Source organism: Oculina patagonica, chromosome 14, assembly GCF_052425735.1.
Source record: "Oculina patagonica isolate OP01 chromosome 14, crgOcupat, whole genome shotgun sequence".
In the NCBI taxonomy this organism is placed as follows: Eukaryota; Metazoa; Cnidaria; class Anthozoa; order Scleractinia; family Oculinidae; genus Oculina; species Oculina patagonica.
The window spans coordinates 19,412,437-19,431,648 of NC_135771.1; the positions used below are offsets into that span (position 1 = coordinate 19,412,437).

General features: G+C 38.1%; 2 protein-coding genes across 3 annotated transcripts in view; one reads left to right on the forward strand and one right to left on the reverse strand.

Annotated features, from left to right (window-relative positions):
• LOC144638416 (coiled-coil domain-containing protein 24-like) overlaps positions 1-3,111 on the reverse strand; it is a 17,385-nt gene extending 14,274 nt beyond the window's left edge. For both annotated transcript variants that reach the window (XM_078497613.1, XM_078497612.1), the window contains exons 1-2: positions 2,750-3,111; positions 463-523 (exon numbers count right to left, since the gene is read on the reverse strand). In XM_078497613.1, coding sequence (XP_078353739.1) covers positions 463-523; positions 2,750-2,914 — 226 coding nt within the window. In that variant the 5' untranslated portion in view covers positions 2,915-3,111. The remainder of the gene's footprint in view (positions 1-462; positions 524-2,749) is intronic.
• Positions 3,112-4,560: 1,449 nt separating this feature from the next.
• On the forward strand, positions 4,561-19,121 carry LOC144638739 (glutathione hydrolase 1 proenzyme-like). Its single transcript, XM_078497987.1, has 12 exons — positions 4,561-4,810; positions 7,613-7,833; positions 9,715-9,816; positions 10,554-10,770; positions 11,670-11,805; positions 12,376-12,556; positions 13,146-13,279; positions 14,253-14,440; positions 15,171-15,399; positions 16,038-16,218; positions 17,618-17,752; positions 18,812-19,121. Exons 1-11 carry the CDS (start codon positions 4,629-4,631, stop codon positions 17,728-17,730), a joined length of 1,884 nt encoding a protein of 627 aa, XP_078354113.1. The 5' UTR covers positions 4,561-4,628; the 3' UTR covers positions 17,731-17,752; positions 18,812-19,121.
• The last annotated feature ends 91 nt before the right edge of the window (positions 19,122-19,212 follow it).

Genomic DNA, 19,212 nt, shown 5'->3' on the forward strand with positions numbered 1-19,212 from the left:
TATGTAGGTTGCCAAGATTCATCCAAAGTCTTGCAAAGTGCTTAATAGCCACATTTTTTCTAGCTGCAAAATGTGTTTCTTTGACAATCTTTTAAATAATAAAATAGTTATGCTGCTCAATCTTGAGGGATATTGTCTGATTCTAACTGACTCAGTCTACAGCCTTGTCCACTAAGTATCAGGCAATATTCTGTGTGATTTCACAGGATAATAATGTTAAATATACCAAGATTTGTCTAACGGTAAATCTTGCAAAGTGCTGCATAGCCACAGTATTTTTTCTGTAAAATATTTTTTGTTGAATAATAAAACTGCTCAAATTTGCAGAATATCTTCTTATACTCTAATCACTTGATACTGCAGAGGCTATAGTGTCATGTAATATTCCACATAATTTTGCAGGATAATAATTTATTGTTAAGTAGTCAGTATATGGTAATTTTACAAAAACATTCACGTCACCTCTTTCTTCCTTGTCTGTTTCCTCTCTGTAGTCTTGCCAGATTTCAAGCAAGGTTGAGGCCTATACAATAATGTAATCAAACGTTAACACATCAACAACAATAATTATTAGCTATTAAATAAATCAAAACTCTCAATAATTATTATTATTACACCATTCTGCATAAATTTATGGATTACCGTAAAGTTCCGTGTATAAGCCGCACCCGTAGATAAGCCGCACCCCCGATTTGGAAGCTCAAATTTTGGAAAAAAATATACAGACCATAAAGTTTGAAGTTCAAGTGAAGTTCTATTGGTATAAAACAATCAAGGGCAAACAAGCACAGTTTCGAGACAGTGACACGGTGGTTGTTGCAATGTTTAATATAAATTAAGACTTACGAAAGCTAAATTTCACTTGTCATACCTCCTTTTTAGTTTGAGTTCACAATATCTTAAACTTGGATGCTCTCTTGATATCATTTTTTCGAGATTATCACTTCTAAACACTCCTGAAACACTTGAAATTCGTTCGAATCGTTCGCGAATGATGAATGCTTAGTAGCCAAGCTCTAAATTGTAGAGAGGAGTCTGGGCATTAAAAACAAACATGGCGGCATTTACTTCGGAAGAAACCACGTTTTTATTTCAAGATTCTTGGAAACTGCTACCCGCAACAGGATTAAAACTTCATGCAGAATAAGAGTTTGTTAATCCAGCAGATGTATTTGCTGTGAAGGTCAATAAAAAACCGAAGCGGTCAGCAATTTGCCTTGTGAGTATTTGCGTTTATCTTGGTGCCTTCTCGCACACGGCGGAAAGACATGATTCGAAGTGACTGGCACGCTTCACTGCAAACAGCTTTGCAGAGGAACTAAAAGGTAGTGAACAACAACAAAGTTTTCATGACGTCTTGAGAAGTTTTTTATGAATATTAATTAGGCCTTTGAGAACTCCAACCAGAGATGTTTCCGTAGATAAGCCGCACCCCCGATTTTTGACTTGAATTTAGAGGAAAAAGGTGCGGCTTATACACGGAACTTTACGGTACATTCAAATGTTTTCTGAAAATTGCTCTTAAAATCCATAAAACTGAAAAAACTTCAAATAACTGAGAAACGTTTGCCTAAACTGGCTCATGTTTCCACAGTTTTTCTTAAACAATTTCTGAGCACATGAAAACATTCTCTTATTAGGGGTCGATCAGTACAAAACACTGACCCTCATTCTAGACCCAATCTGACCCTTCTTGTGGACCCCTGGAAACCTTCATCAGCACTTCATAATAAACTACAACTAGAAATAGTCTAATCAGAAGTTCTTCAGATTAATTATAAAATGAGCTTTCAGGGTGGGGTGGGATAAAAGGAAATTTGCATTTTACTTGACCTTTTTTTCTTAAGGGTTTCTTTGTGGGCTTATTTATGGGGGAAGGGAGGGGGGGAGAAGAAGGGGAGAAGGAAAGGGCAGTTATTATTGGAAACAATGGTTTGCCTTATACATGCATTTGAAAAAAAAATTGTATCTGACAAAATTTCAGTTGCAAATAGGAAGAGTTCAAGGCAACTGGTCACTGAAACAATAATTGTAGGGACATATTATTGGATGGATTCCAGGGTGCATTCGGTGTACATGTACATCCCACACCAAAGATACACCAAAGTTTTCTCCTTACATGTAAGTCTATGCCAAGGCCCCAAATCCACACTGAAGATCTTCAGTGTACCAAAACAACTATTCGCCTCAGTGTCGGTGGCTAGTGGTGGATATTTACCTCACTGCTTCGCGCCTCAGTAAATATCCACCACTAGCCACCTCCACTTTGGTGAATAGTTGTTAAATATATGTTATCTGGGGTTACCCTTTTTTGATGGAGGGGGAGGGGGGAGGGAGGGCTTTTTTGGACTTTTACAGGTAAACAAAATGGCAGAAAGCACAATAGTATAAAATGCCAATAACAAGTCCCCTGAAAATACTACCTCCCCCATCCCTGTCAAATAAAAACCACAAACTACTTTGCCATAAATAAAAGAAACACAAATTTAACTACAATGTATCAGAACTTCTCATTCTAAAAGGCTAACAAGTTCATTCTACACCCACAAACATTTAAAGTATTTAATTAATAGAACGATAAATCTTTGTTCTTCACTTTTACGATATTTAATGTACAAACATGCTATTTTCATGACTGTTTGCTATCAAGCTTGCTAGAAAAATAATTAATTTTCGTGCACGATTTTTGACACCGGACGATGTTTATTACAATGTACAACTTTGAAATAAAAGACGTTTTTCTACTAACCTCATTTTGCAAATCTAAGGTTTCGTCTACCAAATCTTCTCCTAGAGCTTCTTTTATCTCAAGTCTCTCACTTTCAGGCACAATCTCCTCAATGAGTTTCCATAATGACGGTCTGTTTTCGAACGCTTCAAGTCGCCATTCCATGGAAGGCGATCTTTCAGACATCAAACTTGTCAAACAATCTTCATAAAAACGACTCTATAACAGTAAATTTACATGACTACCTCGAGAGTTTTGTTTTTATAACATTTCACCTTCATCTCGAATACGTTAATTTTATCGTGGGCTTCTTATGGCTTCTTTACAATCACCAAAACATGTTTCTCTTGAAGTCAAGGACGCCATTTTTGTTGCTCGGTCGGAAAAAACTTGGTGGCCAGGCGTTCGGCCAGAAGGCTTGGCTGCAATTTATCCCCAGACTCCGGGGAATTTGGCGCTTTGTCGACGGCCTTGTCGACAGTCTTTTTATTTGCGCTATCTCAAGACTATTTTGAAACTTACTTTTCCCTCGTGAACTAAAGGTCGCGAAAAAAAATACCGTATATATTCGATTAAGCGCCCAACTTCAAATAAGTGCCAACCTTGAAGGTAGGAAAAGCTAATAAGCGCCCAGCCTCGAATATACCCACCCCTTCCCCCCAAAAAACTTTCTGGAGTGCACAAGAGGAGTATTGGGAGAGTTCGCTTATTGACCTTAGTGACAATGAGATTGAAATTGACTAAGTAGTACTAACTAAGAGACTTCCCCGCCAACGACTAACTCTTCTTAGTATTTTACAGGCTCCTGACAGGAACTGTTAATGAACAGTTAAAATTCTGCCAGTTGACACATCTTCGCGTTTTGTTGTTATATATTGTTTTGTTGCAAAATAAACTCACTACTTCCTTAAAATGGTGAAAATATAATAAGCGCCCAGCCTCGAATAAACGCTCGCCTCGAATGAACGCCCACTCTAATGGTCCAAGGATTTAATAAGCGCTCAGGGCGCTTATTACGGCGCTATACTATACCCCAAAGGGGACCAGAGGCTCCTGAGGGGGCTTGGCTTTTACGGCTCTCTCTCCTACACAGAGGTCTTTTCAAACAAACAAAAGAAAAATCAAACGGAGCGTAAAAATTACATACAGTATACAAGGATTTAAAGAAGAAAGGCTTTAGAGCCCTCTCCCCAGCCTCTCCTCGGTCTATTTTCCCTCTTCTCAATTCCAAATTATCCTGTGCGGAGATTAGAGATTTAAAGGTTTACCAAGTTCAAGGCCACATTCGGTTTCGCGACATTCCACTTCAAAGATAAGTGGAGAAGCAAACAACCGTATCCGAAGCTAACACCATTCGAACAATTCAAAGCAGGTGCTACTTCATATAAGGCCGTCACGACTGTCGCCTTTTCAATCGACCAAGGTGTGAAATGTTCAGGTTCTTTAAACAAAACTATTGAAACAAATAAAGCTTGTTTCAATTTCATCCAATGATTTTTGAGTGCCAGAAATGTGTTAATTTCACATTTATTTTGCTGTTTTTGACTTTAATTAGCCCGTTTCTTCGCTTCTTGGAGAAATGTTCTTCAAATGTTGAACCATTTTCTTTGCTTAGGTCTTCCTTATTGGATGTTCTTAGTTTTCATATTTTCACGCATTTTAGGTGTCTATGAACAAAAGAAAGAGAGAAAATACTTAAGCGGAAATTCACGGTTTCTAAACACGATCCAAAAATCTCGCAGGTGGCTAAGTTCAAGACTCGGGTTAAATATCAGTTTAGTGAACGCCTGTGGAAATACCTTAAATATTTAATTCCTTAAAAAAAACTCGAGAAGAAAAAGATAATACCGCTTATTAGAATTAACTGCCTAGCTTTAGGGAGTTCGATTTTTTTTTCGTCATGGCCGAAGCGGCTTCTTCTGGAAAGAAGCCTCGCCCAGTGTGTAAACAAATATTTGCTGTTTTAACAGTGCTATGTGCTTTAGGAGGCGTCATGTATATCACTGGCTTTGGCAAACAGATACACGAAGCTATAAATCAAATAATCACGCCACAGCAAAAACCACAACTTCAAAAAAGAAGGTAGGTTATAAAGAGTTTTCAAACATATGTTTATATGTTTGGTAAATATTTTCACTAAGTATTTGTGTTTCGGAGAGTTGTTTAAAAAAACGAATTTAGTGACATATTCGTAACACGATACGACAGGTCTTTTATGTGATTAAAAAATTCTTTCACTTTTGAAAGGCTGAAAATTTGATAGGGGAAATGTTTTAATTTTAGAGAGAGTTTTATGCCTGATAATAAGTGTTTTCTTGTAAGCTAGAGTCATTATTTGGTTGTTTCTTGATTTATATTTGATCCGTGTTTTATGACTCGTATAAGTTGAGCTAGATACATTTATAATATTTACAAAATCATAATGTTGCGTTTTTTACTAACTTCTGTGAATCTACTAACTTTTTACTAACTTCTGCGAATCTCTATCACTGCTAGAGACTCGGAATTAAGTCGAATAAGTGTATGGTTAGGAAGAATAGCCACAAAGAAAAGTTGTGAAAGTGTCGAAAGGTGGTGCTATTTATCAGAGATCAATGTTAAACATTGCAAGTGGTCTTAAAACAAGAAGAATTTTAAATTGTTTGCATGTGTTTTGCTGATCAGTGAAAACTTGTGAAGGCAAACTGAGAGTGACCCAGAATTTCAGTTTAGCTTATCATTATTGCTGGCGAGACGAGAGAAATTCCGACATTTTCTACTCGGTGGTTATTTGCCAACGAGAAGAAAGCGGAGAAAACGATCCACATCTAGAAGAATATTTTTTCCGTAATTTAAAGTACGACAGTTTTTGAAACAATGAGACATTTGAGTAGAAGTGAGCCTCGAAAATTTCTGAAGAATTTTAACTTTTATATAAGGAAAAGTCTGTTTTAACTTCCAACAATCTGGAGAAGCTAATTGGCTCGAGTCCGTACCGCCAGTTAACTCACGACAGGTTTTCCGTGACAGTATAGATTCTAGACCATAGCACAGAGTCACCCCCAAGATTTTGTCGGGGTTAATACGATAACAGTTTCTTTTTTAATTCTTATGGCAACTTTTGATAGTGCTCTAAAATTGATGTATAAAGAGGCGATTTTTAACATTGTTCCGTTAAAAATCAATATTGTGTAACATAGCGCGCTGAACGATTTTTACAATCGGAACCAGAAAACCGTGAACACTTTACTCTTTCTTGCATCTGTAAATTTCTTCAGAAAATCATCGAATGATAGCTCAAACTGCAAGAAACATAAACAAATGAACAGAGATGAAGCTATTTGTCGACTATTTCCTCTACTTCCTTTTTCAAAGTACGATGAAACCGTTAACGTTTTTCGTGTTCTCACTGTAACGCAACATTTTGTTGCGGGAACATGTTGTAGGTTTTTGAACCTTCGTTGCGTTAGAAATCTTCTCGTGATACAAACCGTTGCCACATTAATGTTGTCCCGTGTACATTGATTAAAAATCGCCATTAAAAATCGTTGTTAAAAGTCGTCTCGTATAACACCACCTTAACCATAACAGTGTCAAATATGAGAATTTGGAACGAAGATATTTAAAACAACTTTTTCGATCCATCAGTAAAAATTCACCGTTCTAACAAATTGGGTTATTTTTCTTCCCTTCTTGTTTAAAATACCAAAGTATGTTTGTACGTGCCGTGTTTCCGTTTTGAATAGACTGGAAATGACTGTATATTGTATGTAACATAAAACTTCAACAATGAGTTGAAGCAGAAAGAAACAACATTAACAACGGCTAATTACTTTCTTTGGTTGGGAATCGTTCACTCCCTTCCTGGCGAGTGGCGAAGGATGATTAAGGCGGGCAATATCGGTTCATTTTCTCAACCTACACAGCCAAGGAATCTTTGTTCCGATCAGATACGTGTCAAGCTTGATGAAAATAATGTGTTTGAAATTCAAGCTTTAACTAGTAAACAAATATACAAAAAACTTGTGACCAAGAGAACAACAGAGCCAACAAGCAAAGCCAAGTTTACAGCTATCTTTTCCGAAAACAATTTGGACTGGGCAAATATCTATAAAATTCCGTTCAACTCGACACTTGATACGAGAACTAGAGCGTTTCAACTCAAAATACTTCACAGAATTCTTTTCACCAATTCATCTCTTTTTAAGATGAAAATATCCGCCACTCCACTTTGCACCTTTTGTGACTTGGAGAGCGAAACCCTTGAGCACCTTTTCGTGGACTGTGAATATGTGAAATCATTCTGGGAAGCTTTCACCGCTTGGGTTAATTCCCTAGGCATTGTTCTTAATCGACCAACTGGCCAAGAAATAATGCTCGGAATAACAGGAAATAACGACGATTGTAAGCTAGTTAATCACCTTCTAATCTTAGGGAAACAAACAGTATTTTATTGTAGACAAAAGAAGCTCTCACCAATGTTTTCATTGTTTCAGCTGCGTGTGCAGCGCATTATAGAAATTGAAAAGATAATAGCCACTAAAAGAGATAAACTATTAATACACCTGTCAAAATGGGAGAAGGTTGTACCTTTTTTAACTAGTTAAGCTTAGATACTCCGGTCTATCGGTTTCTTTTCTATGAATTGATGCATATTGTAATTGCTTAATGTGTTTTTCAAAAGTGTAATTAGTGTAGTAATCAGTAATTTGTTAGACGCTTATTTATTCCTTTATTTATTTTTCATTTTGTCTTTTTAGGTTCTATTAACGTTATAAGCTGTAGTGTTATTGTATGTGTTGTAATAATAGTTTTTTTGTCAAATAAAGAGCATAAATTAAAAAAAAAAAAAATGTAACATAAAACTGTTTGAGACCAACCTTGAAATTTCCATTTTTTTTTCAGTCCACCTCTAGGAAAACCTGTCCCTCCTCTCGAGTTTAAAACGGCGGCCGTGTCAGCAGATTACAAAAAGTGTTCAGAATATGGCGCGAAAGTTCTGAAAGATCAAAAAGGGAACGCTGTAGACGCCGCCATTGCTACTGCTCTGTGTGTTGGTGTTGTGAATGCACATTCAGCTGGGATAGGCGGAGGAGGATTTATGATAATTTATGACAAGAAATCAGGTATTTTGCTTTATACTTACAATGTTGCACGAATCCTCTACACTTGCCGTAGAGCACCCAAGATACTTCAAGTTTTTAATTGTTTTTCTCGAAGAACAAACACAAACGAGTTTGGAGTTTTGTGAATGAACGTACTGCTCAATAGCTTTCATTCGAATGGTCACACACAAGGGTTTTATCTAAAGATTTAAAGTTAAAAGTTAGAACTACCTTGTACGGCATAATAAACAGTACCACATGTACACGAAAGTACTGCTCAATAGCTTTCATTTGAATTGTCACACACTAAGGTTTCATCCACAGACTTTAAAGTTGGAACTACCGTGTACAGCATAATTAACAGTATCACACAAAAGTACTGCTCAATAACTTTCGTTTGGATGGTCACACACTAAGGTTTCATCCACAGATTTAAAAGTCAAAACCACCTTGTACAGCATAACAAACATTATTACACGACTAAGGCGGTCCGAGGGCCAATAACTAAATCAGCCAATCAGATTACTTTATTTCCGGTCTCGCGAGGGCCGATATTTTCCAAGTATCGGACCGGGTTTTGTCCCGGATGATCCCGCGCTAATTCCCGGGCGATTTAGCGCAAGATTTTTGCAATATTTGTTTTTTGCAAAATTTTTTCCGAGTTTTTATTGCTTTGAAAATGAAATGACCCGGCTTACACAGAAATATATATAACTTCTTTAGCGCGCGTAAAAGTTTTGCCGCACATTGTTTTCCACGACATCTACTGGGTAGCAATTCTCACTACACAAAGTTTCCAGTCGTGTAATAAATCTCTTATTAACCAAGCCTGCTCGGGACCGTACTGGGCGAATATTGGCCCTCGGTCTTTTTTGTACGGACCTCGCTGCGCTCGATCCGTACTGTCAAGACCTCGGGCCAATATTCGCCCAGTACGGCCCTCGCGCGTGGTTAATAAGATATATGTACCACATGACAGAACTGCTCAAAAGCTTTCATTCATTGTCACACACTAGGGTCTCATACATAGAGTGAAAAGTTAAATACAACCACATCAGTTTACTCAGGCTTTGTATCTAGAAGTGAAAGGGTAAACAAATAAATAAAGAAGCTTGAGCAAGGGGCCTGTGTGAAGAGACTGGTGCTAAACACAAGTAAAGGTACCTGACAGGTCACGCTACACCGCACTGGTCATAATTCAATAGGTCACGCTTCAAAAGTCCCTGATCATGTGCTATGGATTGCATTTCCGTTTGAAAGAAACCTGAATGGCATAAGCTTACCATTTATTTTCAACAATATCATAAAATTTGTGGAAAAAGCCAATGTTGAGTTATAGCGCTTGTCTCCCGCTTTTGTCTCCCTTGATAAATATGGACATATAGTTTCCCAGAGCGCCCCATGCGCCGCGTAATTGATCTCACTCCAGACCCCCTAAGGTACCCCCCCTCCCCCCTAGATCGTCCATTTTTCCAACCAGAAAATAGTGGCTGGGTACGAGTTAATGTGTCTCACGATTCACTACATTGGGCAATAGAAATGTTTATTAAAATTTAAAAACTCATCGAAGTGCTAATCGAAAGCACTGAACCTGTGTGTCGTATCTCGCAAGGCACAGCTTAAGCTAAATGCGCTCATGGCCGCGCTTACAGAAAATAATCTCAGCGACATTGTCAGTATCAGGTCCTCATCTTCATTGTACGTTGTTCCTATAATGCCTTCTAACTATTTTAAATTACATCTTCTTTCACAAAAAGCAGAATAAAGTTTACTAGCTTTTACTACATTACTGCAAGCCAATCCCCCCAAGCGAATATCTTTGACTGTGTTCAGGCATGCTTGATTTTCATTTTTTACACCCAATATTCATCTGAATATACTTATTCGTTAAATTACTTGCAGGAAAGACAAAGGCGATCAATTTTAGAGAAACTGTAGCAGCGCTTCAAAGAGCGGATTCAATGAGAGATATTCAACATCTGATGTATGAATGGAAAGAGAGAGGTAAGAGCAGCGGAGAGAACAATCAACGTGGAGATTTTTCGTTTATTTTACTCTTCTATATTTTGGCTTTATATTCAGGATCTCCTTGACGACTAAAATTTAGATGGTGGTTCCTGCATTCAGCTTATGTAGTAATGCATCTTAGCTTGACAAAGTGAATACTATATAAAAGACATATATGTAAACTGCGGAAAAATGATGAAATGAATGAAATGATACTTGCAGTGTGTTAGTAATTTAAGCAATTGCATTTTTACACTAAAATTCACACTAAAAATGCAACTACTTAAATTGCTAACACACTGCGAGGATCATTTCGTTCATTTCAACATCTTAGCTTCTTTATTTCACAGTAATAAATTTCACTCCCGCCCCCCCCTACTGAAACCTCATCCCTGTCCTCCTTCACTCCCCCCTACGAAAACCATATCCCCGTCCTCCTTCACCCCCCCACTGAAACTTATCCCCGTCCTCCTTCACCCCCCCCTACTGAAACTTATCCCCGTCCTTCTTCACTCCCCCCTAATGAAACCTTATACCCGTCCTCCTTCACCCCCCCCCCCCCCCTACTGAAACTTTATCCCCGTCCTCCGTCTTGTGATATCATTGTGATATTTCCTTGCGGTTCAATGTCGCTTTTGATTTGATGACATTAAGCGTTCTCGATGCGTTTTATGGTGTTCACGGTTTTCCGAGTATCACTGTCATGATATAGCTATTGTTTTGCAATTTTCAAGAAACAAAGACCAGAGTCCCCGGAGAAGGAGAATTTATCGGAGTGCCTGGTGAACTGCGAGGATTTGAGATGGCGTGGAAAAACTATGGCAAACTACCCTGGAAAGATTTGTTCCAACCTGCTATTGAGATCGCTACTAAAGGATTTCCAGCGACTCCTGCCTTATTAGGTGCAGTGGAAAAGAATGCGCCTAATGTTACAAATGATCCCGGATTAAGGTGAGTAACACAAGCAGGAAGGAGCGTAGCCTGGGTGCAAGAGGATTTTTCTCGCGCGCGGCGGAATACTTTGACTTGACTGAAATTAACCAGAAACCGCGCATGAAAAAGCCTCTGGTACCCAGGGTCATTGGTTCAATTACAGCTTCCAGTATGACGTCACGTTTCGCTTGGATAACGTTCAAAATGACGCCCAATGTCGTTGTCGAAGAGGCTGATAAAAACGTGAAATTTTCCTCGAATAGCCTGATTCATTTGTTTTGTTTAGTTTAGCGCTAATAATGAAGTTTATATTGTTGTGAAACCCTTTATTTGGTACTTTCGAAAGAAAGTTAGAAAACTTGAACAAAACGTTCCTATCGTTAAGCTTGATCACGCGATAGTCTAAATGACGGACCGTAACAGAGTTTTGCAGTATAGTACATCATTGCGTTTGTCGAAGGAGAACGGCGCAAAAGTAATCTTGCGAATGATGAATCGAACTTGTCTTCAAGCAAATTTAGCCTCTCGCGCCCAGCTCAAAAGAGAAAAATACCCCTCGAGTGACTTTCTTGTCGATTTGGAAAGCAGTGCATCATTTTCCAACTCAATCCGGATTGAGTTGGAAAATGATACAAAACAATGCTTTCCAATCGACAGAAAAGTCACTCGCATGGGTGTTTTTCTCCTTTTAAGATCTTTTGAGCTGGGCGAGAGAGGCTAAATTTGCGTGGAGACACACCGTCAGACAAATATAAAAGCTCGCTTCATTTCGCAAGATTACTTTTGAGTTCTCATTCGACAAACGCAATGGTGTACCGCAAAAACCCTATTTTATTTTGATTAGTAAGAACGCACTGGAAGAGCGTCTTGAAAACAAAATCACTCTAAATAAATAACACGGTGTCTTTTCAATACAGTGAGTTATTCAAGCCGAATGGTCAATTTATCAAAGATGGCGACATTATAAAGAGAACAAAATATGGAAAAACTCTTCAAAAGATAGCTGATTCTGGATCCGCTGATATTTTCTACACAGGAGAAATGGCCAAACAGGTATGAAACCTTTTCCCAAGTTAAAATTAAAACTTATAATTTAGTTGACTCTCGGGTTTGAACTCTAGTCGTTTGAAAGCAACATAAGATCGAAAATTTAGTTATGTGGAATGCAACAGCACTGAGTACATGAAGTGTAAAAGAATGAAGCTAAAATTGTGGAAATAGCATTTCAATCGCATAAACTGCCGTTATCCAGTGCGTAGAACGGTTTTTTTTTAAACCAAAGCAATCAAAATAATCTATACTCAACTAATAATCGCCGCTATGTTAACAAAATCAGTCGTGCAATCAACTGAATAGTAGCGAGCACAGAGGAAATAAGCGCCTTTTGCCTTTTTACAATAGTATAGATCTGTTGCTTAGCAACTTCTCCTATAAAAAAACGCAGGCTCAGACAACCATGGGGAAAGACATTTTAACTTATTTCGTTTCCAGATCTCTTTTCCCAAACAATAACCTGAAAACGAAATTGGATTCTGAGCAAAGAAACTAACTTGTTCCCCTAAATGCGAATGCCTAGCATTCTAGAAACTGAGGAATTTACTAAATTTTTACTGACCTCGACAGATTGTAAAAGACTTGAGATCCGTTGGTTCGAAAATTACCGTCGAGGATTTAAAAAACTACAATGCCAGCGAAGTCAAAGCACTAGAGACCTCCCTTCCTGGGGTGGAAGGATACAAAATTCTGACTGTCCCACCCCCTGCAGGGGGCGTGGCCTTGATCGACATTTTGAATATTCTTAAAGGTGAGTTTGATTTTGACATCAGTTTAGTTGAGTCAGTAAATGTCAGTTTTCACTGTGTGAAAAATATACATGAGATCAATGAATTGTGTAAAGTCAAGTCAGTAAAGTAAAGTAAAGTAAAGTAAAGTAAACTAAAGTAAAGTAGAGTAGAGTAGAGTAGAGTAGAGTAGAGTAGAGTAGAGTAGAGTAGAGTAGAGTAGAGTAGAGTAGAGTAGAGTAGAGTAGAGTAGAGTAGAGTAGAGTAGAGTAGAGTAGAGTAGAGTAGAGTAGAGTAGAGTAGAGTAGAGTAGAGTAGAGAATACTAGTAGAGTAAAGAAAAGAAAAGTAGAGTAAAGTATAGTAAAGTAAAGCAAAGGCTTTGTTTTAAACGAGAACACTCGACGTACTTATTTTTTATTAGAAGATAATTTGGCACATCACACAAAAAGAGTAAATATATTGTAGCCGAACTCTTTGAAATGTAGCGTAACAAACTAATATATTTTCCCACCGAAGTAAAGATCAGTTTCTGTAGTTTGTAAGTGATTTGAAAAGCATCTTTTTTGTAATGTTTTTGTTTGAATATTGACATTTTTGTCCCCCTGAACAGGATTCAAATTTAGCAAAGAGGATATAAAAAAGCGCCCGGTTCTGACGTATCACCGCATGATTGAAGCATTCAACTTTGTTGCTGCAAGAGAGACATACCTTACAGATCCTAACTACAGTGATAAAGGCGATGAGGTAAGCAGTTAAAACTAAGCCTAGCATTGCGAAGAGTGGGAGGTACAGTTAGCTTTAGCGCGCTGGCATGGACTCCGAATCGAGTGTTCTGGGTTCAAGCCCTGGCCGAGGTCATTGTGTTGTGTCCTTGGGCGAGACACTTAACTCTCACAATGCCTCTCTCCGCCAGGCCCAGGGTCGTACCTAGCGGGGGAGGGGGCAGAGGGGCAGCTGCCCCTGCCAGGAAAACTATATTTCTAAAAAAGTGCTTGATTTTGCAGGGCTATTTCTTGTAGCTATATTGGAGTTTGCCCCCGCAACGGAATTTAGCGGAGTTTGCCCCCGCAGACAAAATAACCTAGGTACGGCCCTGAGGCCGCGATTGTTCAGAAGGTGAATCACGCTATCCACCAGGCCCTGGTTGTTCAAAGGGTAGATACCGCTACCCACTAGATAAACCAGTATCCAGTGGACAGTGTAGTATGTTTATCGACACTTATCCATTGGATAGTGATTTATTCGGTGAATAGCGTTATCCACCCGTTGAACAACTGGGGCCAGATAATTCACTATCCAGTTGATAGAATAGTTTGTTTTGTTAACACGTATCCACTACGTATTTAACTGGTCCCGGTTGTTGGTAAGATGGATAACGCTACTCAGTGGATAAATCCCTATCCAGTGTTTGTCAACGCTTACCACTAGATAGTTATTTATCCCTGGATAGCATTATCCACCTTTTGAACAACTGGGGCCAGGAGAATAAATGAAAATTGGCGAACTGGTTGGGTAACCTGACAAACATGTTAAATTATCCGTCGTGTGGAGGGGGTGGGTGGGGGGGGGGGGGGAAGCAACCTGCTTTGGACTACCATCCCAACTAAGAATGAAGAATATATACAGTCCTGGTTGCTTTTACTTACACAGAAACTGGAGTTAAATTTTGGCGCTGATGACTGAGTGATGAGTCATCTGTAAATTTGTTCTTGAACAGGTGGTAAGAGAAATGTTGGATCCTGAAGAAGGCGAGAATCTCCGCCAAAAGATTGACAATAAGCACCACCACTATAACTATTACGGTCCTATAAACTACCACATTGATGTGACAGACGGCACGACTCACTTGTCTGTACTAGATGAAGAAGGAAATGCTGTCTCCTTGACAACATCAATCAACAAATAGTAAGTAAAATAAACTGAGTGATAACATAGAGAGAGGGTTAGTGACGTCACATAAGCGGTTCCTTAACTTTTGGAATTGCAGATGAAACCCTAATTATGTGTGACCAGCTATTGAGCAGTACTTTCATGTGGTACTGCTTATGATGCTGTTCATGAAGGTCGTTCTAACTTTTAAAACTATAGATTAAACCCTAGTGAATGTAATGTTTTATGCAGTACGAGGCTCTAGCTTTTAAAGTGCTACTATGATCAAATTTTCGATTTCCATTTTTTTACATTTTCGTGAACAATAAGACTCTCTTACTCACCTTACCAATTTTCAATCCATTACGAACATCAGAAGTCGTTTTATTTTAACGTTTATTTCCGATAAATAATCATAGTAACACTTTAAGTCTGTGGATGAAACCCTAGTCTGTGACCATACAAATAAAAGCTATCGAGTAGTACTTTCATGTGGTACTGTTTATGATGCTGTACAAAGGGTTCTAACTTTTAAACTGCGGATGAAACCCTAGTGTGTGACCATTCCGTCAAACGAAAGCTGTTGTGTAGTACTTTTATGTGCTTTTCTTTTATATATGCCGTTCAAGGTGGTTGTAACTTTTTTAAGTCTGTGGATAAAATCCTAGTGTGCGACCATTTTAAGGAAAGCTATTGAGCAGTTCTTCAAGTGGATTAAGTTTAATTATGGCAATAAACTCATAAGCTCTTTTGCTTTCTGTTACAGTTTTGGATCAAAAATACGCAGCATGGAGCTCGGAATAATCTACAACGATCAACTTTGGGATGCGGTGAACTTGTGGGTTAATGAATTCAATTTAGAAACCGATTCGCTTAAGCCTCGTAAGCGGCCAATGTCCCTTGCGTCACCCTCTATCATCTTAGATGAAGCTGGAAACGTTAGAATGGTTATCGGGGCTGCTGGCGGAAAATATATCGCAACAGCTTTGTCACAGGTAAATATAAACGGCACTTATTGACTGAGTAGGAGCCGTGCGATAAGAAATTTGGTTCGCGCTAGGTCCGCGCAAGGTCTCACATGAATGGCTTGCTACCCTTCAAAAGAGAACAACACAACAATCGAGAACAAACAACAGGAACAATGCCCCGCAAAAAAGCAACTTACACTAGAGAACCAGTTGAATTGCAAGCTTACAAGAGCTGCTACAGTTCACGCGTAGTCATGTTCTAGGTCCGGAGAAAATTGCTATACGTGCGATTTTACCTACAGTTTACATGGTTCTTGTGAACTTTGAAATTCATTTTTTCAGGCTCTGATAAAAAAAAGTGTTGTTGGTGTTATCACGGATAATTACTTACTGACATCTTTACCATTTATTAAGGGTAGAAAATAATGCAACAGGATTTAGGTGGTCGGCTCTACATGAGGATTGGGTTCCTCCCTGCCGACACCCTTTTGCAATATTACTTTTTTCTTTCTCTTCTTAATAGATTGCAATAAAGTCGTTATAAATAAATAAATCATTCTGGTACTCGTTTTTTTCCAACTTAAATAAATAATACTGGTTTACGGTGGATTCCGTCTTAATAGGTTTTAAATGCGTTTTCATTTATATTCGTTTTGTTTTTGTAGGTATTGATGAATTATTATTGGTTCGGAGACAGTCTAATGGACGCTGTATCTAAACCTCGTCTTCATAGTCAACTGTTTCCAGACCTGGTCTTAGTTGAACCAAACTTTCCAAAGAAATACATCAAAGGATTGAAGCGATATGGACATAAACGAATCACAAATGATACCACATTATTCACAGGTGAATAAAACCTTGCTTTCCGATTCAATTTACGTTTTTTAAAGATGATTTCCAGTCCGTACTGCGCAATCTCCGCCTGCAATGTTTGTGAGTCTCACAAACAGAAGAATGTTTACTAGCAAAAATAAAAATTCCGGGACAAAACTTACCTTTTTCTTCATTATTAACGCCAGATATCCTTGCAAAACAATAATAACGAGTAAAAGAAGCTCGACGGTATTTCAAACGGACATTTTAGCTCATCGTGAATTCTTGAACGAAACGATCCGAAATGGCGAACTAAAAAACTTCATGTACGCTATCACCGAAGTGTAACGTTTCAACGAATTCAAAACAAAAATGAAAACAAACCCTGATTCTGTGCAGTACGGACTGGAAATCATCTTTAATAAGTCGAAAATAGCCCTGGGTCGGGTTTTTGAAAGTGGGTTAAAAGTCGATCGAGGGTTTTTAAAGAAAAATTAAAATTAAAATTTCTCTAGTATGAAAGCGTTTTTAGTGCTTTCGTGGAGTCAACCTCGTTCCCAAAAGAGAGAGAAAGACCCTCAGGACGAGGGTGACGTGGAGTTTGAGATTAGTCGACGTTAAAACTGGAGGACAGAAAATATGAACATAAAACCTTAATGTTAATCGTATTTTCAAGAACCTGGCTCTGGTCTACTGCCGTCGATACTGCAAATCTGCAACTTTGATTGCTTGTTCTATCGTTAAATTACTTTTTAACAATTACACGGAAAGCTCGAGGTTTCTATCGGCTGATAGTTAGCGAGGGGTGAAGCCTTTAGTCAACTAGAAAAGTCGATAACAATCGAGAGCGAGCTGTATAATTGTTTTTAGAATAACCCAGTGGTTTCCTCTTTTTAAAATGGAAGATCGATAAATCTTATTTAAAGACGGTTTTATCATTACCGACTTACCGTGCATAATGCACTAAAAACCGCATACGCGCTCTGATAGGCATCTATCCATTTTTATTAAAAACTAGCAATGGTATATTACAATTCCTGGGTTTTGATTGGTTAACAGGCAATGGTATATGAGCTCATATACCATTGACCGCAAATATGGTAGCCGATACGCGTCAACGAAAACAGCTGGGGAGCTCAAATATTGCAATTCTTTTGTTGCCTTTAGCAAAACAATTATTCCACTCGCTCTTGTTGGATATGAAATCGTTATAGTCAACCTGGCGCTACGCGCCTCGTTGGCTATCTGCCATGTCATATCCAACGCGCGCTCATGGAATAATTTTCAAGTAGCCAAACAGATTACGAGTGTGCCAATATTCAGCCACTCAATTATGCTATAACTTATGATAAATTAAGTAAAAACAGACGACTATATCAGGTGAAATGCCAAGGAAACCTCAGTTTGTTTAAATGTTCTTATTATTAATTAGGAACTCCACAGCAAATAATGGGCGTGGTCCAGCTTGTTGTACGAGAAGATAACGGAGAGCTACTGGCACTAGCAGACTATCGCAAAGGAGGAGTCGCGGCAGGTTACCGCTGACCAATATAATTTAACTCAAAAGGTAAGGCAGCGTTTACTTCGAGTTTACCCTCTGAATGAGTTAAAGCTTCGGACGTCTAAGGGCTACTTCGAGAACATTAAGCTTTATTAATCCCTCCTCTTGTTTTCAAAATTTTTCTCTTTTTCTTCTCGTAGTTTTCTGTACTCTTAAATTTGTCTTTCTCCTTCTCATGCTACAGTGGAACCCCAATATAACGATATGTTATATCGAGGTATCGTTATATTGAAATTCCCGATATAACGATATGGCCGTGTAATAGCCGAAAATATCGTTTTATCGGGGTAAAACTAACATGTACTTTTTCACTGGATACAGAGGTTTAGAATAAAGTATCATTTTTGTATACCATCGTACAAAGCTGTTATCAGAAACGTTAGAGATTACTCGATTATTGTTATGCTACTGGATTAAGTTCGATGTTTTGCTTAAATTGTGACTGTGTACTGATAATATCCCTATATCGGGGAAGATTTTCCGTTCGGTACGCTAAATTCTCATCGTTATATCGGGAATATCGTTATATCGAAGATCGTTTTATCGGGGTTTTGTCCCATAAATTTTACTGTAACTTTTGCCGGGACATAGAATATTCATCGTTATATCGGGAATATCGTTATATCGAGGATCGTTATATCGGGGTTCCACTGTACTACTTTTCAGCTACCCCTCGATCTTACAAAAGTATTTTTTGCGCAATTCATTTATTCCAGGGAACTTTTAAAAGATTTTGGGCTTACGAAGAGGTAACTCTTCTATAGGTTAACGGTAGCAATAAGGACAGGGTTGTTAGCCATGCGCCTAACCCCCAACCCGGAGAGCCAGGTTAATTAATTTATAAAGTAGTTCGATCGATCAATTGATTATTTGACTGACTGACTGACTAACGTATTGATTGATTAATTGATCGATTGATTGATGGACTATTTTCTATTGCTGTGTCTGTTTAATACTCGATAGGAACACCGAATGTAACTAGAACTGAGATTTTCTCTAGCAATTTTAACGATTAAACGTTTATAATCCCGATCAATAACCAAAGTATTCTTTTTGTATCAACAGATCCGTCATTACGGTGAAAAATACAAGACACACAAGAGAGAGAGCGTACATTCATGTGAACAATTCGATTAATCTTAGTGTTCAAACCTTCATGTAAAAGATTTTTTCACCAAATGATCCTTAGTTTTCAATTATGCTATAATGTATTTTTTTATGATCTCCAAACATTTTAATGATGGAAACGCTACTTTATAAAGAGTTGATGTTGTATTATTATGATTTGTCACGAAATTTCCATTTATTTAAGGTATGTTTAGGTATGTAACTGCTTTAAGGTATAAACGTTTTTCATCCAAGATGCTGGCAAAAAGTAAAAGATATTTTTGTGCTTTCTGTTGTTATTTCTTGGTGTTTTTAATGGGTAATCAATGTAAAAAAGTGAACTGTGAAGTGCAACTGAT